Here is a 25,857-nt window from a genome sequence, read left to right as displayed (position 1 = left end):
CTCACAACGGATTCTTGGAGATCATGGGCTTTTTATACCTTTGGTCAAAACAAAACATAGAGTTTGCAAGGATTACTTTTGATGACTTTTTTATAGATAGAACTCTTTATGTAATCATTGATGTTTTAGTCTTTCTTTATTTTGTTGCTCTTTGAGAGGTTTCCTCAGCCTCCTTGTACTTTGTTCTTCCTTTTTTTCATTAATATATTACACTTATAAAAAAAAAAGAAAGTAAAAATTAAAAATATATATATATATATATATATATATATATATATATATATATATATAATGAGATTAAAAACATTTTGGATGCTTCTTATGTGAAATTTTGCAGATATAAGGTATAATGGATTTTTTATTAAAAAATAAATAAAAATAAAAAATACTTCTTATGTTGTTTTTTTTTTTTTTGTTTTTGTTTTTAACCTATTGGGTTACCACTAAACTAAATTGCCTCTTTAAAAGATTATTCTGTGACACTTAAAAACTAACAAACCCAACTCCACCAACCGTCACTCCCGCCAAAAGAAACTGCCTCTAAAGTCAGCTGTTACTCCCTCCAATGCGTCTTTAATTACGCCCATACGCACATCAAGCAGCGACTTACCTCTTAAAACCAACAAATTCAAAAGCAAAAACCACTAAACCAAAGCACAGCAAACCAAAGATTGAAGAATTCGGACCAAAAACTACTCATCTCTCTCTCAAGAACACCAAGAACACAAAAATGGCTTTCTCTTTCAACAATCTCCATCTCTTCTACTTTCTCTCGTTCTCTCTCCTCACAACCTCTCAATCTTCATCACTTACATCCATTGGTGTCACTTACACTCATTCTCGCAATCCTCAAAGAGTCATCTCCACTCTCCAATCCCTCAAAATTTCCCACGTCAGACTCCCAAAATCTGACCCACAGCTCATACGCTCCTTCTCTTACTCTGGCATCTCTCTCCTACTCTCCATCCCTAACTCCTTAATCCCTCAAATCTCATCAAACCAATCCAAAGCTCTCCAATGGCTCAACTACCACATCGTTCCTTTCTACCCACGAACTCGCATCTCCGCTATTTCTGTGGGAAATGACACCCTTGATTCCTCTCCCGAACTCTCAAATTGCCTTCTACCCGCAATCAGAAATGTCTACAAAGCACTTCGTGAGCTCGGGATTAACAAGATTTCGGTCTCCACCACTTTCTCCTTCATCAGTGTGATCACCACTGCATTTCCTCCCTCTTCTGCAGAATTTCAAGAATCCGTAGCTGATTCTTTGATGAAACCGCTTCTTGATTTCCTGTCAACAACCAAGTCCCCCTTTTTCATCAATCTTTATCCCTACAACATGTACCGATCCAACTTTGAGATCCCAATTGGGTATGCTTTATTCCAAGAACAACCATTCAATTTTCAAGACGATCGAACAACGGGTTTACGTTATCGGAACCTCTTTGACGTGATGGTTGATGCTGTATTGACTGCGATGACTGTGGCTGGCTATGAAGATGTTCCAGTAATTGTGACTGAGACAGGATGGCCAAGTAATAGAGGAGAAGAAATGGGAGAGAGCAAGATGTATGCAGAGATGTACTACAAGGGATTAATTCGGCATTTGGGATCAGGTCTTGGAACACCATTGCGAAGAGATGGAGTTGCAGAGACGTATATATTTGAGTTGTTGGATGATGAAGGATCATCAGATTCGAAAGACCATTGGGGGATTCTTTATCCTAATATGATTCAGAAATACCAGCTCGATTTCTCGGTATCTGCTAGAGCTGATGGTGATGGTCTGGTGGTGGTGTGGTTTTGTTTGATGGTGCTCATCTTGTTTTTTCAGTGGCAATGACAAGATTTTCTTAGAATAATTCAGGTTTTCTTAGATTCTTAAAAGTTACATTCAAATATTATGTTAATGTGCTTAACGCTTTCAATGGGAAAGTTTAGTATTAGATATTGCAATTTGGCTCTATTAATTCATTTCTTTTTTTCCTCAATTGTATATGGACCGGTGTGAGTTTGGTGTAAATTCATCACAACAATCATATTGTAAGTGATGTGAAGTCCAGTGAGACCGGCACCTTATGGGAGCCTTGAATTTGAGTTTTCATTGTCTCAATTGGCCTACCTACCATCCACCCCCTATAGGGATTTTGGTGGATCTATAAACAAACATTCAAATCAAATTTAATAGTGACTTAAAAAGTTGTTAGATTTGATAATTTTCAATATTTCCAAATAATTGTTCTTTTGTTTATACCTTTAACGAAGAGAATAGCTAAATACCTTAGGATTATTGGGCCTGCTCACCATAAACACTTTTTTTTTTTTTTTTAATGTTCAATGAAAATAGAAATTTACGTTTAAATTAACTGATTTTCTATAGGAATGCTGTTATGACGACTTGTCCATGTGTTGTTGTTTAACATCCCTAGGATTCAAGAGAACCAGAAACACATGTTCTTTTCTTGAAAGACTCCAGGTAGTGTTATAACTTCAGATAGAAACACAGAAAATAATAAAACAATAAAGATGATATGATATGGTTTGCGTTTAATTCAACTGGGAAGTCTAGTGGAAAGAGAAATAATAGAGCTGGTGTGATTCACCCTTAAGTAACGTGGCTTTAACTTTCCACACATTAGTTCTTATTGGTTCATATCATATCAATCCGCAGCCTAACTCAACTTTGAAAAGTTCCTGTTACATTTTTTTTTTTATCTGCGACAACATAAAATAAAGAAAAAAAAAACCCTAATATTACATGTAAAACCACCAAAAAGAGGTGAAATTGACATCCATGGAGATGATGAGCATTAGAACCAGAATTTTGGGAACATATTCCTCAATTGCAATGCATAAAGTTTGGCATGGCAAAGGGAATCATCACAGATCTGTATTTCGTGAGAAGGACGGCAATGGCATTGTTTCTTGTGGACGAAGGACTACAAGCACAGCAAACATCCCAAGCATTGGGAGAACCAAAAGCCATTTCAAGAGTTTGTAGTAATGCATATGGAAGGTGAGGGAGAAATCATCAGAGAAATAGAGTCCATTCTTGTCGACCATCTCCACTAGGACAGTCCCTGTGGTCCGGACCGGTACTGTTGGAAGCTTTATCCGGTATTTTCCAGGACCATCATAGACTGTGTTGAAGGTCATACGCCTTTCTCCTTGGTAATTCCCAGGAACCAGTAAGGTTGTCTGTAACATATTTAAATTATAAAAAAGGCAAAAAACTGTAAGTTGAGTTATGAGTAAAACTTTAACAATGCAAGCTGTGAGTGTTGCATGTGTGAGAGAGAGACAACTGGAGCTTACAGTGACATTATAAGGTGCTTGAGATCCCGATGGAAATCTGTATTTGTCAACAATCTCAATCTCCACCCAGAAATTCTTGCCTTCCTCGTCACGGAAAATTCTAGATGCAGGTGTAACAAAAATTCCTTCACGGTTGTTCCGATTTGCAACATTATTCCTCCCTTGATTAATTGATCTCCATGCCTGAAAGGAAATATGTAAAACAAGAGTCCTACTAGCCTTACTAAGGGTCCTTGGATTCACCTTGTGACATTAAAAAACATGATCCGATGCTTCAGGGTTTTAGAGGACAAAATTCTATGGACTTTGAAAAACAAAAAAAAATTTAAAAACTTTATTTTTCACCATTGAATTTTTAATTTTTAATTTTGGAGTTGGGTGGAAGTTTGGTAGCAGTCCATTTTCAAAACCTTTGATCAAACCCAAAGGAAATTGTTTTTGAAACTTTTTTTTTTTTTGGATCCGAGCTTTTCAATGAAATTTAGAGGGATGTGGTGTTGGATTGCTAATGTGATAATCCATTTGAGTAAAACGACCTTAGAAAGGCTTAAGATCTTACTAAGTTAGTAAGGAAACGTGTTTCTCGTAAAACAATGTAAAACCCCCAGACTTTCTACCCCAAAGATATGGTTAGTTTGCTTTCCTCTGTGTGTAATTTTAATCAATTGAAGGTCTTTCTATTAGAAAAAAAGAAAGATATGATTTCTTCAAGTTGAGATCTACTATACCTTGAGGGGATGATGTGGTGCAGGAGTTGAGAAGCAGAATACATTGCCGTTCATGGTTGTAACAATAAGATCAAGATCATCCCCACCATCAACATTGTCTGCCAGGACCATGCTATATCTGTCACACAAAGATTCAATATATGGATACATATATATTTTTTTGAATGCCAGAAAGAAGTGGCTAATTTAATGGCATCAAAAGATGAAGGCGCATCTTACGAAGTTTCTCCAAGATCAACAACATCAGTACATGATGTCGGTCCATCAATAAGGTACAAATAACCATCAAATGATGTTGTGACAAGTGTGAGTCCCTTCGGTTTCTCCCCACGTTTGCTTAGATCTACCAGAAGAACTTGATTCATCACTCTCCCATGAGTGCGGTATGGATAGGGACGGACGAATGACCCATCCTTGCCATTCAGAACATATATATTTCCTGAGTGTGTTGATACTACAACATCAGTATGACCATCACCATCTACATCGCCAACCGTTGGACCCTGGTCAACATATATAAATGATTATTACATGAGATTGAAATACAATGGATTTCTCAGAAAACGAAGAGAAAGTAGTTATTAAAAAATGGGGACTACTGCCTGTCAGAATGACCAACTTATTCACTGCTTTGAAGGGAACAAATTTTGACATCATATTACACTACTGGGTAGTGAGAAAAAATATCAATATTATTTTATATTACAGAGTTACTCCATCTTAATCCGGCTAAGCTTGTAGGAGCATGACTCATCCAAGAGTCAGGTTAGGCTTCCAGCACAGCCCAAGATTACTTGGAAAATTTTCAAATCAATGATTGCATAGGAACAATTCTGGGAAGACTTGGATGAACTCATTCAAAGAAACCCAATGGAGAGATGCTATTTATGGGATGAGACCAAGGTATTAAATTTCGATTTTGGCATTTATTTTGGGAATGGAAATATTTCGATTAGTGTGGAAATCAATTCAGTTTTGGAAATGACAGAAATATTGAAGAAATTTTCATTCACCTGTAGGAAATAATAAAATAGGCATTAAAACACACTCATTAAGTCATCAAAATACAATAAACCACCATATGGAGTGTCATATTGATATCAACAACATTTTGCTACGTATATGCACATGTATTGAGAGGCTGACAATGGAAATAAGAATAATAATGTTGTTTAACTACATACAACTTAATATGTAAGACACTGAAGTTAAGTATTGCATTCATGTGCTATTATATTTCTTTTATTTTTTTAACAAGTATAAATAAATACTAATTAAAACATGATCGATTGTATGCATGCTTACATAAATGTACTAATATGCTTAGAATACATTAAATTAAGATGAAATAGATAACTAAGTAATCATAATTCATTTAAATTAACAGATGAATATTATCCGCAATTTTGTATTAGTAAACATTATGTGTAAAAATTTACAAGTTCTTTCTAAAAGCACAAACTATTTCGGTCAAAATTTACCATTCATTGAAATATTTCCACCAAAATATTGTATTTTTATAACTAAGATTTGATCATATTGACCGAAATTCACTATTCACCGAAATATTTCAAGAAATGAATAGTGATTTCCACCGAAATACATACAAAAAGAAACTGTCGGTTAAATTTTGTGCCAGAACTTGTGGTAATGGAAATATTTCGGTATGTTTTGTGGAAATTTGTCGAAATTTAATACTATGGATGAGACATAAATAGTGTTGTACAAATGAAAGTAAGGGATATGAAAGAGTATATGGAGGAATTGGATTTGGAGAAAAATTATATGAAAATTTCAGTCCTTGAATTTATGATGGCAAATGATCTTGCAAAAGTGAACACATATATCGAAAAGAGGATGCAAATTTAGTTACTTTCAAGAATGGAACAAATAAAAGTTGGATATACTTTTTCTACTTAGGAGAAATGAGCAATCAATATGAAAGGATTTGAAGCTATTCCAAAGGAATGTCTAACCACAAAAATGCTAACAGTTACAGATGTCTAAATTAAGAGATGAAAGAAAGAGAGTGAAAATAAGAATGCAAGAGAATAAAGTAGTAGATTCTAAAGGGAGAAAAAAGTTGTCTTCTGTAAATAAATTAACAAAGGAATAAATGAACTTTAAGGTAGAAACTACAGTGGTATGGGATGAAATAGTTTAATGTATTAGAGAAGTAGCGGACCAAAATGGAATATTTGGAATGCAACTCTACTAGTGACACCCATAGAGAAAACGGGGCAGTAGAAATTGACTGCTAGAAAATACCCCAAAACATCTATTTTTGATACTTTGCACATATTACTCAAAAGAATGAAGAGAATGAGGATGTTATCAATAGAATTCAAGTTGGATGGTTAAAATCGAGATGCTTCTGGAGCATTATGTGACCAATGCATCCTAATCAAATTAAAATAAAATATTAAGATGGTAGTATGACCAACTATATTTTATAGAGCTGAACGTTGAACAATCAAGAAATAACACATTCAACAATTTAGTACAGACGATGAGGATACTGAAATGGATGATTGGAAATACAAACAAAGATAAAATTAGAAATAAACAGCTGTAAAAGTGGTAGTAGCCCCAATAGATGATGAACTAAGGGAAAGCAGATTGGGATGGTTTGATCACGAGCAATGAAGAAAGCCAATGACAGCCAATTAAAAGGTGTGTCCAAGTTGAAGGTTATAAGAGAGCAAAAGACTGAAAAGAATGTGGATTGAGGTAGTTAGAGCATGAACTAACAGACATAGCTTTAGACTGGATTGAATGGAGGAATAGAATTAATCCAACCCCGTTTTTTTGGGATAAGGCTTGGATGATGATAATTTTGAGTAATAAACATTAAACAATGTCAGATTAGAGCTTCATCCAGTATAAAAAACGATACAGATTGCACATTACAAATAGATTTTCTATATTACTTAGTATTGTTTCTCAAGAATCTTTTGGGGTGCCTACATAATTTGAAATTATAATATCTTTCTTAAAATAAGAGAAGAGGAACTGGTGACAGGTACTTGCCTGTGGAACAAGACTCTTTAGATGAACTTCCCAAATCTCATGTCCTTGTGTGGTCCATGCAGCAATATTTCCATGAGTATCAGCTGTCACCAGTTCAATTTTGCCATCATCATTAATATCAGCTGCAACTACGGATCCCTGAATTTCAGCCATCTCAAGCGGAAACTTATCTCTCACCTTGCCTGGTAAATTCACAAACGTCAGGCCCAAAACATTAAGGAGAATCAAAATCATAACAAAACTAAAAATTAACCACAATAAAAAGGCAAGACATTTTTTTCATTTCACACCTTCATTCCAAATGTTGCTACTATTTGGAAAGTCCATATAAACTCACAAAGCAACAAATCAACACAAGAAAAAAGCAAATTAACTTATATTTTGTTATCTTAAAACTACTAATCAGCAAGATAACATCTTGAATGGTTTTCTGCATTTCAACACCATGGGTCCCATGATTCATAGAGTTTGAGCAGTTTAGTGAAAAAACAAATATCCACTTTCTGCTTGCTTGTATCAAAGATGTCCAGACACGACAGATTGCAGGAATCACAATCATGGTTTAAAATCTTGTTTTGATTTTTTATTTTATTTTTATAAGTATAAAATATATTGAAGAAAAGAGAGGAACAAAATACAAGAAGAGAAGGCCGAGATAGCCCCTCAAAGAAAAGCAAAAAACGAACAAAAAAATTCCAAAACATCAAAAATTACACAAGGAATTCCATCTAAAAGCAAAATCATCGAAAGTAGTTCCCGCAAACTCTATGTTTAGATTTGACCAAAGGTACAAAAAGCCCAAGATCTCCAAGAAACATCATGAGAGCTTCTTGCCTTACTTTTGAACACCTTGTTATTTCTCTTGTTCCACAACCCCCAAGCAATAGCCGAGAGAAGTATAGCCCAGAGAAGTCTTTTTCTGGAGGAGAAAGCATTATTAGCCCATTATATTAACAACAAGAAGAACTTTCGAGGTAAGACCCAGTTAATACCAAAAAACCCAAAAAAAAGGGACCAAATATCATGAGAAAAAGAGCAATGAATCAAAATATGGTCAACCAATTCCTCATCCCTCAAACAAAGGGGACAATAGTTGAGAGTAATCGATCCCCGAGCAATCAAATTGTCCATCATAAAAACCCTCCCTAAAGAAGCCAACCAAACAAAAAAGGAGATTTTAGAAGGAACTAACTTGGACCAAATGATAGACTCCGAGAAGGATTGCTCAGTGAAAGGGATTAGCCACTTGTGGAAAGAGCGGACAGAGAATCCTAGATCCTTCGCCCTCGTCCATTCCTACCTATCCAAAACGCTTTCGTTGAGATGAAAAGAATACAAGAGATCAAGGAAAGACGTCATCTCTGTTAGCTCTCAATCATTAAAGTTTCTCCTGAACCTCAACTCCCAATTAGAAGTGGAGTCGTTGCGAATCAAACACTGATGGATCGAGTAGTTCTTCTTAAGAGAACAGGCGTACAAGAAACGAAATTGAATTGTGAGAGATGATGTGCCACACCAAATATCTTCCCAGAATTTGATTTTGTCCCCCCGTGTCTGCTTTGAATCTAATCTCTCTCCAAGTCCTCACTCACTTTGAGGATCCCCTTCCACACACTGCACCTATACGAGCCTTTAGCCTCACCGCTATACCAACCTAACTTCTTCACCCCGTACTTAGCTATAATGAAACTCCTCCACAGACAACCCCTCTCTTCACCGAACCTCCAAAGCCATTTCCTTAAAAGTGCTCTATTAACTCGTCTCAGCCCCCTAATCCCCAACCCCCATTCTTCTTGGGCATGCGAATTAACTTCCATCTTACTAGGTGGTATTTCCTCCTACCATCCTTGAGAAAACCGAAACAACACCGAAACATTCAATTGACCTTTTTAATGGATTCTTTCATAGAAGACTGTGGTCAAGAGGCATATCATTAGTTTGAAAGCACAAGGTTTTTCAGATATTTTACAAACATAGGTGGTCTTTCTCTAAATAACCTCAATCTTTCATGGAAGACTAAAGTCAAGGGCAGGTCTTCGATTAAAAACAGCAACTGCAGTGCAGCCTTCATTATTTTCATAAAAGAGTTTTTTTTTTTTTTTTTTTAACCTAAAGAAGACGACAAAGAAGACTGTTGGGGCTCTTACAATGAATTTGACGTTGTAAATGAACTTCAGCAAATTGGCGCAACCATGTTCCTCTCTCTCTCTCTCTCTCTCTCTCTCTCTCTCTCTCTCTCTTCCTTCCTTCCTTTTTCTCTCCCCCTTTCCTTTTACTCTATTTTTTTCAGAAAAACCACCGAAATTTTGAATATTTTGGGTTTCAATCACGTGTCGTCTTAGAATTTGGAAAAATCGAAATGTTTCATACGAAACAATACGAATCAAACCGAGATTTTGAATCATGATCACAATAATAGAACCCAATGAAATCATTTTATTTTGGAGTTCACAAACTAAACAATTTCCCATTTTTAGCAAGAGATGGGTAAAATTTCAAAAATTGTGATTTTAGATAGATACACACAAACCATCCTCACAAAGTACTCTAGGGAGGAGTTGGCTTAATGACAAACTAGCGACAAGAGTTTGTGATGCAAGGCTGATTATGAAAATTGGTTAATCAAATTAATGTAGGAATACAATCAGCCAACAAGAAGTCTCTCACCAATGGTAGAGAAAAGGAAAATAGAGAGAAAAGCCCTAAAATCATCACTCTAAGGCTCTTAGAAATCACTTCAAGGGTTCGAGAATCACTCACCAAGGTTGCTTACGCAGCCACAAATCAGATTTTGTTCATTAGCCTCCAAAAAGAGAAAAAAGATTATTTATTAAGACTTATAGCTAGAGCATCCATACTCCATAATTAAGTGGCAAAATTACAGATTTACCCTTGACTTCTAAAATAATCAAAAACGACAAAATAGACTCATAACTCCCTAACGACTTGACCAAATGCCTTGAAACTTTAAAGGAATATAAAATAAGACTCAAAAAACATAAAATAATTGTTGGACCCTCACAACTAAAATGTAAAAAGACCAAAATACCTCTTGACTACTATAAATAAGAAAAAAAACTCACAAAAACTCAACATCACAAGACCCATCTTCATGCCACATCAATGCTTGCTTATTAGTCTTCTTCCTCCTATAATAGGTCTTCCAAGGTTCTTTGGTTTTCCCATTAGTTTGCTTCCTCTAGTTGTGTCTTCGAAATTTTTTGGCCTTCTAATTTTCTCTGTTGCATGTTGGGAAACTTCTGTGGGGTTAGGGAGTGCTACCATAGAGACTAATCCATCCCAAAAGAGATGTGGGATGCCTTGCATTATAAAAATAAAAAATAAAAAGAAAAACCCTCCAAAATCAGAACATGTTCCCCTTCCCACTCTAAAGGATACCGACGTATTCAAGGAGTATTTTTAGTACACCTTTCCACACTCCACAACCATATGATCCCGTTTCCCACTCTCCCATCCCATGTTTCTAGACGCATATTTTGAGACATTAACTCTCTTCTAATCGTCATAAAAAAAAAAAAAAAACTCTCTTCTAGAGCATATCATGGTCTACACCAAAACCCCACAACCATTTTTCCAAGTAGTTCGTGATGATCTTAAGATTTCAAAACCCTTACACCCCCTCTTTGTGGTTCACAAAAAATCTTGAAATAACTTACCCAATTGGTTTTCCACATTTCTAGGCAATACTAAACAAGAAGAGAAAGTAGATCAGAATGCAAGACAAAACACTTTTAAAAAGAGTCAATTTGCCACCCTTGGATAAAAACCTAGATTTCCATGAACCAAGATGCCTACCACTCCCTCGATGACTGGATCCCAAATGGCTTTGCCTATATAGAGCACCCCAAGAAGTAAACCTAGGTGCGATGTTCAGAACAATCCAACTTCACACCCAAGGATCACTGTCAAACAGTCAACTTTAATGGGATATCCAACCTCAAAAAACTTACTCTTAGCAGGATTAATAGCCAATCCTGAGATTGGTGTGGTCATATGCTTTCTCAAGATCAATATTGCAAATTATATTAGAATTTCCAAAGCTCACCCTAAAATCGATACTCACTAACAATCACGACCTCATCCAGGTTTGTTGTCCCTTGACAAAGACCTTTCCAACCTGAGTACAGGGTAAAATACATGGTAAAACATGAACACATGGTAAAACACAAACATCTGATAATACTCATACAAGTAGGAACATAAAGGATCCCTACCGGTGTCTAAACAACTAATAATTAATTAATGTAACTACCTATAAAAAAATCAATGTAACCATACCAAGTAAACTGTAACTAGCCGGGCAATGCCTAGAAGCATTAATAAAATGTCAACGTAACAGTGGCACAACACGAGGAGAGTGCATGGCATATTCATGGATCAAGATCGGGACATGCCAGCGACCTAATGATTTGGGTAAAAAATGAAAAACAATCATTAAACAAAACAAGATCTGAACTGGATGGTTCCCACAATTGGCCATCATGTACTAATTGGCTTCAAAAGTACAATATGTACACGGTAATACAGTATTAAAAACACAACTCTGGCCTTTAAAATGAGTGCTTAAGCCAGAAAGACCAGTAGTTAATGAATCAAATCTGTCTCCTCCGTTTTCTATTCCTCTCACTTGTTACGGAAAGTGGTTCCAGTACAGGCACTTGTCAGGTACAACTAAAAGTAGGTGCTCATAGATGTAAACAATAGAAATGAAAGATATACTAGAATATGATCTAATCATGAACAATAATGCACCCTTAGGAGATTACCATGATGATCCAGAACATAAAACAAGCCAAAGGAAGTCCCGACAAGAATGTCCAAGTTCCCATCCCCATCCAAATCAGCCACAGTTGGAGAAGAATATATGTAGGCACGGAAGTTTGCGGTATCTGTACTTAGATCTAGTGGTGTTGTCCACTTAACTTGCTTTGTGTCAAGATTAAAAACTACAATAGCACCTGCCACGTATTTCCCAATATCTATACCACCCAGTTCTAATAAGTGTTCTGGGTTGTCGTAGTACCTGTCAACTTACAAACCAGTCCATTAATTTAAGATCAGTTAGAAAAAGAGCGCAATCTTTATTTATATTATTATCAATACCCAACATAAGTTTCGAAAGAAAATTGCAGTAAAAAATAAGACAGAACCTGAAGGATTGCACCATAATAGTGAAAATTGAAACTTCAAAGCAAACCGGATTGCTTCTAAAACCAATGGACAACTGCACGTAGTGCATGTTCTTTCGATATAGCATGCTAATTGTAAGCGTAAGAGAAGGTTGCTCAGCATTATATGACAAAGTGAACTATTTTAAGATTGTAACATTTAATTTAGAAATGAACCAAGAAAAAAAAAACTCTGAAAAGTTACAAAACATTAACTTTTGAAATATATATCAATGTGGCACCCAGAAACACCATCGGGTGCCGCATGTACGTAGAGCATAAAACTTTATGAACTCCCCCCCCACCCCCCCCCCCCCCCCCCGAAATTTTTTTTTTTTTTTTTGAATTAAGAGATTATTTTACAGTAGGATTTAAATTTTAAATCAGGGAGTTTGGTGGCCGTCCATTATCTAACTCAAGATCTGGCCCAAAAAAAACTTTTTTTTTTTTCAAACCCAATCTAGACCACAAACAAGAGGGCTGAGGTGTCATTTGGACCAACAGGGAAGTTCACGTGACCCAAATGCGAACCTCAGTCCAGGCTCTACATGGTCCCTCAGTCCATGTAGATAGATAGATATAAGAAATGATAAATTTATTTGGTTATTGTCAATAGAACTTACTCATGATCAAAGAAGTAGGACACGGCAACCACCATTTCTGAAATACCATCATTGTCAATGTCTGCTATAACCTAGGACAACCAAAGAATTACGGGTTAGCTGGAAGATACCCCATCACATTATCTGTTCCTTCCATTATCCACAACTTAAAAATAACAGAATACCATCAAATATTCAACAAAACAATGCTACATAAAAATATTCAACTTACTGGAGTGCACAAGATGTGCGAGTCAATATTCACATAATCCTCCACTTTCTCATGTTCCTCTTCCTTCCATTCCTCATCTCCCCACATGGATTCATCAACATAGTCATCATAATCATAATTATATTCATCAGCTAGCTCACCATTATCACGGAATAACTCAAAAGATTTATCAGCCTCAGCTTCCAAACCTTCATCATTTTCCACAGTTGCACTACGAACATCCTCATTGGTTTTATTATTAACATCAGACTCAGAACCACCACTCTGTATCCCTTTTGAATCAGTATCTTCAAGAAGCCGCCTTCCAGAATTCGTTACATTCTCTGTTTTGACGGTCCCGTCTGAGCGAGCATCCTCAGTGGAATTGTGAGCATCCCCAGTGGAATTGCCCATACTTGTTGGTAACTTAATATTCCCTTCTGCTTGACTAGCATTCAGTTTCCCCGCATTCTCTGGCTGCGGAATATTCACCGAGGAGCTAATGTTCCCTCCACTTGATGAAGAAATTGAAAAGTTTGATCCAGGTGTACTTCCATTCATTTCTACAAAGATTCGTGATTTTCTCAAACAGTTGGTCACTAGTCACAGAATTATAACTTAAAAGAAAGAAAAACACAGGCACCAAATAAATTTTTTGAAAATCCAACAAAATAAGTATGTAAATGACCTGAAGTTGGGACCAAGAACGTGCATAATTCATTGAAATTGAAAACTTCAGTATTTTTTTATGATATCTGAGATTGAGAATTTCAAGCGGAGAAACAGAAAAGTGTTACAGAACATTTCAGATAAACAGAAAAGCCAAATTAAATTTCTTTGCATGTATGTAAGTTTTAAGAACTTGGACGAATTGAAAAAAAAAAAAAAAACAAAGAGTTGATCTTGCGACTATTGTTTGTATGCTTGTGACCAACACCTTTAATTGTAAAAGGAAAACTGATAAATAGATATGCTTCGTTTGCTAAGTGCAATACATTCTTGACAGCCATTTCATGGAGATCTTGAAACATATAATTACTTACCAAACATTGATTTAATCTCAGCAGCCTCTTGAATAAGTAAGTCATCCTGGACATCTGGACGAGATCGGTCCACTGGATCTGAATGCAATCCTACATACCAATCTTTCCGAACTTTTCTCCGAGGTATCTCTAGTTTATCTGTCATCATGTAGCCAGAGGTCCTAAAATATGGAAAATAAGACCAGTCTGAATAAGGCAATTGTTGGAGTAAAGCTACAGGAACTGAATGAATCACCACCCTAGTGACAAAGTGGAGGTTTGGGAGTAATTTGGCAAGAGAAAGCTTCGGAAAAAGTCGGTCAAAGCAGATTAAGTTGGAAAAACATCAGGTAAATTAAAATATAAAAATAATTTTTGTGAGTTTGAAAATGTAAAAAATATGTATTTCATATATTAAATAATAAAACAACAGTTAAAAATGCTTAAAATAAAAATAAACTGTTATTTCTTTTAAAAATCATCAATTAAATCACGATTAATCGTGATTTTTTGAAAAATTAAAGCTTTTTCTAAAGCGTTGCGATTTTTTGAAAAAATCAAGATTTAATCAACAACTATTACAATCGTGATTTAATTGTGATTTTTTTCACTATAAGCACCACCAACAAAATTATAATACACCAATTAGTTAGATAATCACCTGAAAAATAGCACTTCACCATTGTAGGTAGCCAACACTACTTCTCTCACACCATCGTTATCAATATCAAATAACAGAGGACTTGAATGAACAGTTGATTGGTGGAAGGCAGGCCACCCTGTTAAGTCAAAAAAGACATGAAAGTTAAAGGATAATTGTACGAGATAATTTACAGAACCAACTTAAAACCAATCAAGAAATATCAAATTATGCCTGGCATTTTATCTCCATCGGATCCTTCTAGCACTTCCAAGTAGTGAACAAAGGATGGCACCACTATATCAAGCTTCCCGTCACTGAAATCTCAAAATAGTTATCTTTATCAATAAAAGTACCAAACTGCCAACTATATTTGTAATTTGTATCAAAAAATAAAATAAATGAGAACAAAGAGACAAGAACCAAAATACATAAAACAAACTGATGTAGGATTATGAACTAACTAAAATGATGGTTCGGAGATTACAAAAAAATTATCAAGGATAATGAATATTATAAGGCACCAGATTCTACCACAAAGAAATAAGAAAAGTCTAATAAATAGCTAATAAATAATTCTAGACAATGTTTTAAGTCCCACCGATCTGAATTTAAAATATTAAATTGATGGATCTTATGGAAGGTAGAACTTCCAACTAGCCTAGGGTATTAATCTAACAATATCTAAGATCTAGAAAATTAAAGTTCTTAAGGTTAGATCTAGAGTTGGAATAAGATTAGATTAATAAAAATAAGGATTTTAGGATGGTTTAAGCCTACTGTAAATTATTGGACAGTAAATAGGGATGATTTTGTGGTTGATTTAGGTTGACTAAATAAGAGTTTTTGGATTGGTTTGAGCTAGACAACAGCATTGTAGTTTTGGGAGGGGTTTTGGTAGGTTCAAGTATGTGTAGGATATCTAAAAGAACGTTGGTAAAGACTTACCTAGGGTTTAGTAATAGAAAACGATGAAAATAAGATAAAAAGAAAAAGAAAATTAGACTATACATGCAAACCAAGAAGAAAATAGAAGAAGAGATAGATGATTCTTACTTACCAAGATTAATGCCACAATATTCAAAATAGGAAAACCAGAAATTCTGTAAATTGTATTAAAAAAAAATACTCCATAAAATAACATAAAGATGTCTTTAAATAGTATAAATAAAACTCTAAAGAGAAAAGACCTAAGCTACCCTTAAGTAAAGAATGAATTATAAAAATTATCTAATTTTCATAACTTTCTCTCTCCTAAAATTTCAAATCTTAAAAACTTAAATAAAAGACAACCTAAAGTTATTAAACTACCCCCAAGCATCTATATATACTATGGCCATGGACCAATAAAACATAAAATTAAGCCCAAAAAATCCAAAATAAAGTCTAAAACAGAAAATTAAATAAATCCTAAGTATTTTTTTTTGATAAGTAAATAAATCCTAAGTATTCTAAAACTATGGTCACGCGTTGATAGTTCTAATTCAACCAACAAGTCCTCGATCCAAATGCAACCCATATGCACTATCCAATGTAGAGTCTTCAAAAGATCTTGCACATGAGATCTTCAAGTCCTTTTCGTAACTATCACCAATCCACAAGGAAGCTTGTGATTTCCTTCTCCTATGGTAATATTTAGAGGGTGATGATCTGATGTCCACATCAACTCTCCTGACTGGGAAAATTTCACCTTTGGTGAAACAAAACTATTGTATTGCCCCAAGAGGTCCAGATCAATCTTTTGTAACTCTGCCTATGTAATCCAAGTGCAATCTGAATCTGGCCTGTTCTTCCACTTAACAAGAAATTTCTGATATCCTCCATGTCAGGTTGAAACCACATGATGATCCAAGATATCATCTATTTCTTCTTGTTTTTGAGGTATAATAGGTGGAGGCAAATGTATGGAACTTTGTGATGGAAAATGCCATGGGTCATGGGTTGGGTCAAAAATATTGGGTGGTATTGTTGATCCTTGAAATGGCACAAGATCTTCCACATTAAACGTTGAACTAATTCCCATGTCCAATGGAAGCTCTATCACATACGCATTAGTACCCACTCCTATTGACCACTTTAGTTTGATCGTCTACCTATGGTGGTATGCAAGAAAATTGTAGTCTAGTACCCATCATATGCCATAACATTTTCCAAAAGTAACTTATGAACTTGATGTCCCTATCAAATACTATGGTCTTTGATAATCCATGCAAATGAACAACCTCTTCAAAAATATTTTGGCCACATTAGAAGTGTCAGAGGTTTTGGAACAAGGTAGGAAATGAGCCATTTTATAAAAACGACGAACTACTACAAAGATGGAATCGTGCTTCCTGATAGTCTTGGGAAGCCCAAGCATGAAGTCCATACTAATATCTTGCCACAGGGAGTGTGGCATTGGCAAAGGCATATGCAACCTAGTATTCTGCTTTCTCTATTTTACCAGTTAACAAGTACGACATTGCCCAACAATTTTGCCTACATCCCGTTTGAGACTTGGCCAATGAAATCTTTCCTCAACAATGGCAATAATCTTATCTCACCCAAAATGTCCAGCCAACCTGCCAGAGTGGAATTCCCAAATAGGAAAATCTCGCAATGAGGTACAAGGAATGCAAAGTTTAGTGCCCTTAAACAAGTAGCCATCTTGTAGGACAAAACCATTGTTATTTCTCATTGGATCATTCATGAGTAAAGTGTAAAGTTCCCCAAAATCTGCGCACGTGGAATATTCATCTTTTAATAGCTCAAACCCGGTTACTTCAACACTCATAGAGTGTACTAATGCAATCCTATGACTCAATGCATCCGCTGGCTTATTCTCTACTCCCACTTTATGTTTAACACAAAAGTGTACTCTTGTAGAAATTCAACCCACTTCGCATGTCTTGGGTTTAATTTCTTTTGGGAACTAAGGTACTTAAGAGCTCATGATCTGAGAATAACATGAATTCTTGCGGCAATAGGTAATGTCGCCAATATCATAAAGATTGTACTACCACATAAAATTCCTTGTCATAAGTAGAGTATTTTTTTCTTGCCTCATTCAATTTCTCGCTAAAATAGGCAATTGGATGACCTTCTTGACTCAATACTCCACCTATGCCTACCTCAGATGCATCACATGCAACCTTGAAGACTTTGCTAAAATCTGGAAGGTGCATGATGGGAGCTTCCGTCATATCCTCGACCTAATCTCCCTAAATGCTTTGGCTGCGGCATTAGTCCATCTAAATTCCCTCATTTGTATACAATATGTGATAGGGCCCATGATGGAGCTGAATCCTCAAATAAACCAACAGTAGAATGTAGCCAGACCATGGAAGCTACGAACATTGTGTATATTCTTCAATTTGGGCCAACTAACTATAGCACTTACCTTTCAGGATCTACTAACATCCCATCAGAAGAAACTATGAAACCTAAGAAGATAACTTGATTGAACAGGAATGAGCACTATTTCGGTTTGCAAATAATTTCTCTTTTCTAAGATCATCACAGACGTGCCTTAAGTGGTCTAGGTGTTGTTCTTTGGATTTACTATAACAAGATATGGTCTAAGTAAACTACCAAGCTCATGAAAGGCCTCAACATGTGTCATTACCCTCATAAAAAGTACTTGGGACATTGGTTAACCCGAAAGGCATGACTAACTACTCATAAAGACCATCATTCGTTTTAAAGGCAGTCTTCCATTCATCCCCAAGATGAACGCAAATCTGGTGGTATCTACTATTAAGAATAATCTTTGAGAAAATTGTGGCACCCACCATCATATCCAACATATCATCTAGTCTCGGAATAGGAAACCAATATTTGACAGTGATTTTATTAATTGCTCTACTATCCACACACATACTCCAAGATCCATCTTTCTTTGGTGTAAGGAGAGCATGCACAACACAAGGACTCATACTTTCCCTCACAAATCCCTTTTGTAAGAGTTCCCAGATTTGCTTCAACTCTGCATTTTCAATAGGATTCATCCTATAATGTGGTAAATTGGGCAGAATTGCTCCAGGGATTAGATCAATTTCATGTTGAATGTCACACATGAGAGGAGTTCATTAGGAAATTAATCAGGGAAGATATCTTGGAAGTTCTGTAAAATGGGCAGTACTTTTTGTGGTACTTCTAAGCTGGACTCTGGTGAGACTTCTTTGGTAACCAGAACATAAAAGGTAGCCTCATCCTTTGTCTCCCTCTCAAATTTTATGGAACTAACAATATGAAGGGTATTAGAATTATTCTTTTGTTTGCCCTTACTCACACTGTTTTCCCACTATAGTAGGTTTGGATTGGAGAGGATTAAACTTAATCCTTTTGCCTTAATAGGTGAATGAACATGAATTCTGTAATGACTTGAAAATCCTAAAATGTATCTCAAGGAAAGAATTTTATATCTGTGCATTAATTTAAAAGTATAGATTCTTAAATTTTAATATTTGAGGAAAATTAACTTCACCAATAGATTTAGAAGGATCCAGAAACATACTTTAGCCTGTAAGCACGCCTAAATCTGAAGTCGATTGAAAAAATTATCAAATCCTCGAGTTTCGCATTATATATTTTCCCAATAGGTAAATGACACCTTAGAGACGTAATTTGATGAAACCGATCATACCATTAGATTCGTGTCGAAAAATCACCCGAAATAGAGTATAAGTTTGTCCAATTCGGCATTCGGGAAAAACAATTCCCAAAATGACAAGTATGTCCCAACTTAAGTTATATAAATATCTGAATTCTATTAGAAAAATCAGATTTTTCTTATTCTCTTCTCCAAACAAATCTCAACCCTTTTCCTTCAATATTTGAAACTCAGATCTACACTAAACGAGAACGATCTGAGCTTAGACGTAAGAAGGAAAGTTGTTCCTCTCGCCGAGGGTTACGCGTGGACGCAAAGAGATCCGATTTTCACCAGAAGAAAAATTTGGAGATTGGCTGGAGGCGATTTTAAACTCCGTTCAACCGTTAAAAATAGCTTGAGGTAGGTTGCCTTCCCTTCTACCTTCTAGTTATGCGATAACTTCATAGAAAATCCATATGATTGTTGATAAATCGATCGTTTCATTAAGTTTATACATATTTGAACGATTTGAATCATGTTTGCATGCTTATTTATGATTGGTTTTAGTTCATTTGATGTAATAAAAGCATTTTATAGTTGGTATAATATTTGGATCAATTTTGATCGAGTTTCGATGAAAATCAGCAATTCGGAAAAGTATCCGAATGTTGAATTTGGTTCTAATTTTGTTTGTGTTGTTTCCATATAGTATGTATACCCATTTCCTACCTTTATTTCATTAAAAACAATTAAGTATTACTTTAAGTTCTTTAATAAATAAATAAATAATTCGTTTTCAATTTCGACTTTGAAAAATCATTTTTTCAACACTTAATTAAATTTTCACAGATTTTCAGCTTTTATGTCTTATGGTTTTATCTTTGTTTTCGAGTCTCTCGACTCAACCAAAACCATCGAATGGAATTGGTTGATGCTTTATGGATTTCGAATTACTTTAATTACTTTAATAGATATGTAGGAAATTAGATGATAGATTGATCGATTTAATTGATGGATGGATAGAGAGAACGTATGTTCTCAACTGATTGATGGGACAGTGCCTCCAGTTCTACGTAGTGGCCATGCCACGTAAAACGTGATAGATAGATAGAGGGATGAGATGGTTGATGGATGGAAATGACAGATAACTGTCACTGGAGGGCACTACCAGACTTTGTTTGTATTTTCGATTAAACGAAATGATATATTATATACAAAATAAATTATTTTGTTTACCAGTAAAGGTTTGTAGAAAACCCATAAAGAGTGACGCGTTGCTGTGTATCCGGAAGCAGCGAGTCAATCTAGGATAACACTAGATGTTATATGCTCTTCGGTAGTATGGGATACCTTAGAGCATATTACAGCTTATGAAATCTGGGAATTTCTCCTACTTATTTCCTGGGAAACGTTGTGTGTAAAGGCGGTCTCTGTATAGTGTAGAGCTAGGCGGAGTTCACATGTATTGCCTTTTGATAGGTTTCGACGCGAGGGGTCTCCTGGGCTAGTTAGTGATCACTTTTAGTCTGTAGTCGTTAAACGGTTGACCTCATTGTTAGTTGAACTCAGTATTGGGTTCTTGGTCAATGGTCAATCTGAGCCGGATAAATGGTCATCCAACCGTGGTATGCTAGACCGGCCACAAAATCAGATTTATAACGATGGGATTCCACATCGGAGGTTAAGTTTGGAATATCGTATTGTCATAGCCGAGGCGGTTATATCGGCATGTTCCTCTGCTCTCTTATCGATTACACCGCCGTGTTCTTATTATGTATCTCTTTCTTATTTTGTAATGATTGATAGATGTTTTCATTTAAAAGATGCATATGTTACTTTAAATGATTGAAAGTTATTGTAACTGTTTACTGAGTATGCTTAGACATTTATCGTATGTTACATTATGAAAACTTGCATTATTTAATTGATCTGATGATTACTCGTGCATGTATGACTCGCTGTTAGAACGGCGTTCATCCTGCTGAGTAACATTCCCCTGTTACTCACCTTATCCTTCCTCTTTTAGATTATTCAGCTATTGAAGAGCCGTTCTTTGAGGAGTCTTTTGAGGAGGTCCTCGAGGAAGAACAAATTGATGTCTTGCCACCACCGTGTCTTTGAGGATTAGTAGGGAATCCTAGTGGTTTTTGTTTGTAGATAAGAAATATGTTAGTTTAGAAAATTTTGTAACCTGATGAATTATGAGATTTAGGATCTTGACTTATATCAGTGTTTGTCGATTTCTTCCGCTTACTCTAGACTCTCGTATAGATGTTAGTCAAATGTTTATTCTGCTGCGTATATTTTCTTTTCATAAGTATTATTATTTGTGAATGTTCTATCAGGTTGTGTGATTGATTACCTCACACCTCGAGATTCTGACTGATGAATCATAGGGATTCGTGTTGGGATTTCGGGGTGTGACAAATTCGTCCAGCAGAATAGTGTTACATCTCTATCATATAACCAAAGCCTACCCAAAATGATGTGACCCACATCCATAGGCACAACATCACCCCATGTCTTTGTAAGAACCAATTTCAATAAGAACCTGGCACCGTTGGGAAACAAGAATAGATGATGCATCAACCCACACAACTCGATATGGCTAAGGGTAGGCTTCAATCCTAAATAGGAAAAAGTAAAGAAAGCAACTACATTTGTGCAACTCCCGTTGTCAATGATTAAGTTACAATTCTTATCACCACACTTGATGCAGGTGTGGAAAATAGAAAACCTTCGCCAATCATCATTTTCTCTAATTTGGGCTAGCGCACACCTAACAACCGTGACGCTAGTCATGTCTCTTGAGAGATCCTCAGTACCCTCACAATCCTCTTCACTAGCTCCACCGGTGGGCTGATAAACTTCTTCATCAAACTCACCTTAGTTATTTTCCTATGTCCCCTCAATCAATAACGCTTTGTTGGGATTTCTCGAGGGACATTTACTTTGAAAGTATCCAAATCCTCCACAATCAAAGCATTGTAACTAATCATTTCCCCTGGAACTTTCACTAGCTATTCCCTTCCCTTTGATATCTCTAACATTGGGTGGATTATTGGAATTTGTTCGAGGTAATTAATTTCCGAAAATAGGTTTCGTTCCCGTAGGGACAGACTTGGCAGTAGTCTCACGGGAGTCAACTCTCCTCACAAATTCAGGTTTTGTGTACCGTTAATAGTTTTGGTACAATTTGATAAGCATGATCTAAACTACTCACATCATGGGGTATGAGCTCTTTTTAAAGCTTGGGACGTAAGCCCATTATAAATCTAGAGAGGGTCACACGGGGACTTTCATTAACATCACATCACATCATGTACTCTATCAAATTTTGTGTTGTATGCATTGGCAGTCATAGATCCCTGGCGACGGGTTTGCAATTGATCTAAAAGTCTCTCTTGATAGGACAAGGGAAGATATTTCTCCTTGAGTTTCTCTTTCATCTCAGCCCAATTAACAATGGGATACTCATCAACTCTCTCAATTTTGTGTTTAACATTAGTCCGATAGAGCTTTGCTTGGCCCACTAATTTCACCTTGGCAAACATCATCCTACAATCTTCAAACATCTCATGCCACTCAAAAAAAGTGGTCTATGTCTGATAACCAATCAAGAAAAACCTTTGGATCAAGTCGTACATCAAAGTTTGGGCCTTAATCTTGATGCTACGCATAACTCTATCATCAAGATCATAAGGATCTCGAACCTCAACATGTCATGGTGGAGGTAATCTACCTCATCCTCTGCCTCGACCTACTAGACCTATACCTTGACCTCCAATATTACCCTTAGTGTCATCTAAGGCATCAAGGTTGTTCTATAAGGCAGACTCCAATACGGTCAAGCGAGCATTTATCTTGGTGGTATTTTGAGCCACACGGTCTGAAAGGGTTACTACTGCTCGGGTAAGCTCAGCAAGATCCACCTCAGGGTGGTCACCCCTAACACTACGAGTTGACAGATGCGCAACCTAAGACTTGATTTGTCCCAAAACTTAATGCAATGCACTCAAAAATTTATATGAATCATATTCCAGATGTGTGGTGATAAAACCCTAAGCTAAATATGATGCAGGACTATGAACTAACTAAAATGATGGTTCTAAGATTATAAAAAAATTATCAAGGACAATGAATATTATAAGCTACCGGATTCTACCACAATGAAATAAGAAAAGTCTAGTAAATAACTAACAAATAATTCTAGATTGTTTTAATTCCCGCTAATCTGAATTTAAAATATTAAATTGAGAGATCTTATGGAAGGTATAACTTCCAACTAACCTAAGGTATTAGTCTAACAATATCTAAGAAGATCTAGAAAATTAAAGTTCCTAAGGTTAGATCTAGGGTTAGAAAAAGTTAGATTAATAAAAATAAGGATTTTAAGATGGTCTAAGCCTACTGTAAATTATTGAACAGCAAATAGGGATGATTATGTGTTTGATTTAGGTCAACTAGATAAGGGTTTCTAGACTGGTTTGGGCTGGACAACAACATTGTAGTTTTGGTAGGGGTTTTGGTGGGTTCAAGTATGTGTAAGATCTCTAAAAAGACGTTAGTAAGGGCTCACCTAGGGTTTATTAACAGAAAACGATGAATACAAAATGAAAAGAAAAAGAAAATTAGACTATACCAGCAAACCAAGAAAAAACTAGAAGAGAGATGATTCTTACTCACCAAGATGAATGCCACAACATTCAAGATAGGAAAATCAGAAATTCTGTAAATTGTATTAAAAAAACTCCATAAAATAACATAAAGATGTCTTTAAATAATATAAACAAAATCCTAAAGAGAAAAGACCTAAGTTACCCATAAGTAAAATATAAATTACAAAAATTATCTAATTTTCGTAACCTTCTCTCCTAAAATTTCAAATCTTAAAAGTTTAAATAAAAGACAACCTAAAGTTACTAAACTACCCCGAAGCATCTATACTATGACCATGAGCCAATAAAACATAAAAATAAGCCCAAAACATATATAAAAAAATTCAAATAAAGTCCAAAACAAAAAATTAAATAAATCCTAAGTATTCTAACACTATGGTCACACGTTAGTCATTCTAATTCAACCAACAAGTCATCCTCGATCTAAATGCAACCCATATGCACTCTCCAGTGTGGAGTCTTCAAAAGATCTTGCACATGGGGTTTTCAAGTCATTTCCGTAGCTATCACCAATCCACAAGGAAGCTTGTGATTTACTTCTCATATGGGAATATTTAGAGGGTGATGATCTGATGTCCCCGTCACAAACCCTCACACTTACAATGTGAAACCACTTTCAATATAAATCAAATAATAAAAATTATCCATCTGACCCATTATTTATAAAAAGTATCAGTTTACATTTGTTTCCATTATTCTATGCAAATCATTTTTATTTTTGTTAATAATACACGAGTGAGTCAGTGATTAGTAATTTAGTAGGTGAGGGTGGGATTTGAATCCCAGTCATGGTATCAACACCCACACACTTTAACCAGACAAAGAACCACACGAATTAGTTACTGAACTACAGAGTAAATGTGGGACTAATATACTTGTTCTTGATGGTGCAGAGCTTCTACCTGTTGATATCAGCGATCAATGGGGTTGCATATATGCTAGAGCTAACTTCAGTCTGCCATCTTAGTTCCAAATTCCGAGGACATTTTGTGTTCAACAAAGATTCCTCATCTCTACAGTACAGATGAAAAAAATGAATCAATTTAATAGACATGAAACACATATATCTAATCTAATATGATCTTTAAAACATCAAATCATTACGAAGATGCGAGTAATCAACCAATATATTATAGGAATGAAATAGCTCGAATCCCTAATTTCCAGCAAAATTACATATGATAGTCGATTAAAAAAACCAAATTTTACAATTTGATTCGATTTCTACGATTTGATCGGGTTGTTTCAACAAAAAATAATCCAAAAAAAATGAAAGAGAGAGAGAGAGAGATTGAACTAACATATCAGGATATCCTAGGGCATCGTCGGTCGCCTCTCGTTCCAGAAACTTGTTTTTCTTCGATTGGCCAGGTTGCGTTTCGGACTCGGAGACAACATAGATGAAATTCAAAGAAGTGTAGAGAAGGAAACAGAGCAAGATCGACTTAGTCGTGGGGGATTTCATCAGATCTTCGTCTGCTTCAGAATTAATGCAAAACTAGCTGAGGTGATCGATTAATAGATGGAACAGAAAGAAACCCTAATTTGAAGAGTTTATTTATCGATCGTATCGGTTAAAAACCCTAAGTTAAGACTCTGAGAGCGACCAGCAAGGCAGCAATGGAAGATTTCGGTCGACCTCACGACAACTAAAACTTCTGCTACCAGTTGGTGTCGTTACCGATTTGAATCGGTCGATTTGCATTTGACGTAAGCGCGCCACCTTAATGACAAAACTAAACTTTAATCCCCGTGGTTTGACATAATTCCATATTGACACCCAATCATTCTGACAATTCCACTTATCTCCCCTTCCACCCACACACACAGATGTTACTGGTAGGAAAATAATTGGTAGTAATTAA

At 35.8% G+C, this 25,857-nt stretch overlaps 2 protein-coding genes across 2 annotated transcripts; one reads left to right on the top strand and one right to left on the bottom strand.

Annotated features, from left to right (window-relative positions):
- The first annotated feature begins 730 nt into the window (after positions 1-730).
- On the top strand, positions 731-1,929 carry LOC147380430 (glucan endo-1,3-beta-glucosidase 13-like). The gene has a single exon (XM_086431709.1). The coding sequence runs from the start codon at positions 731-733 to the stop codon at positions 1,844-1,846; it is 1,116 nt and encodes a 371-aa protein (XP_086287835.1). The 3' UTR covers positions 1,847-1,929.
- A 643-nt stretch (positions 1,930-2,572) lies between these two features.
- Positions 2,573-25,704, bottom strand: LOC147380429 (protein DEFECTIVE IN EXINE FORMATION 1-like). Its single transcript, XM_086431703.1, has 13 exons — positions 25,294-25,704; positions 24,895-25,005; positions 14,975-15,057; positions 14,762-14,879; positions 14,122-14,282; positions 13,100-13,641; positions 12,889-12,959; positions 11,864-12,120; positions 7,077-7,258; positions 4,266-4,549; positions 4,047-4,164; positions 3,319-3,501; positions 2,573-3,201 (listed from the first exon to the last, which is right to left on the bottom strand). The coding sequence occupies exons 1-13, from the start codon at positions 25,455-25,457 to the stop codon at positions 2,884-2,886; spliced, it is 2,592 nt and encodes an 863-aa protein (XP_086287829.1). The 5' UTR covers positions 25,458-25,704; the 3' UTR covers positions 2,573-2,883.
- Positions 25,705-25,857: the final 153 nt, after the last annotated feature.

This window comes from Akebia trifoliata, unplaced genomic scaffold (genome assembly GCF_017979445.1).
Source record: "Akebia trifoliata isolate Shusen 1 unplaced genomic scaffold, ASM1797944v1 Contig01401_ERROPOS500000, whole genome shotgun sequence".
Taxonomy (NCBI): Eukaryota; Viridiplantae; Streptophyta; class Magnoliopsida; order Ranunculales; family Lardizabalaceae; genus Akebia; species Akebia trifoliata.
The sequence above is the reverse complement of the archived record's forward strand: the minus strand, read 5'-3'. Positions and strand labels throughout refer to the sequence as shown.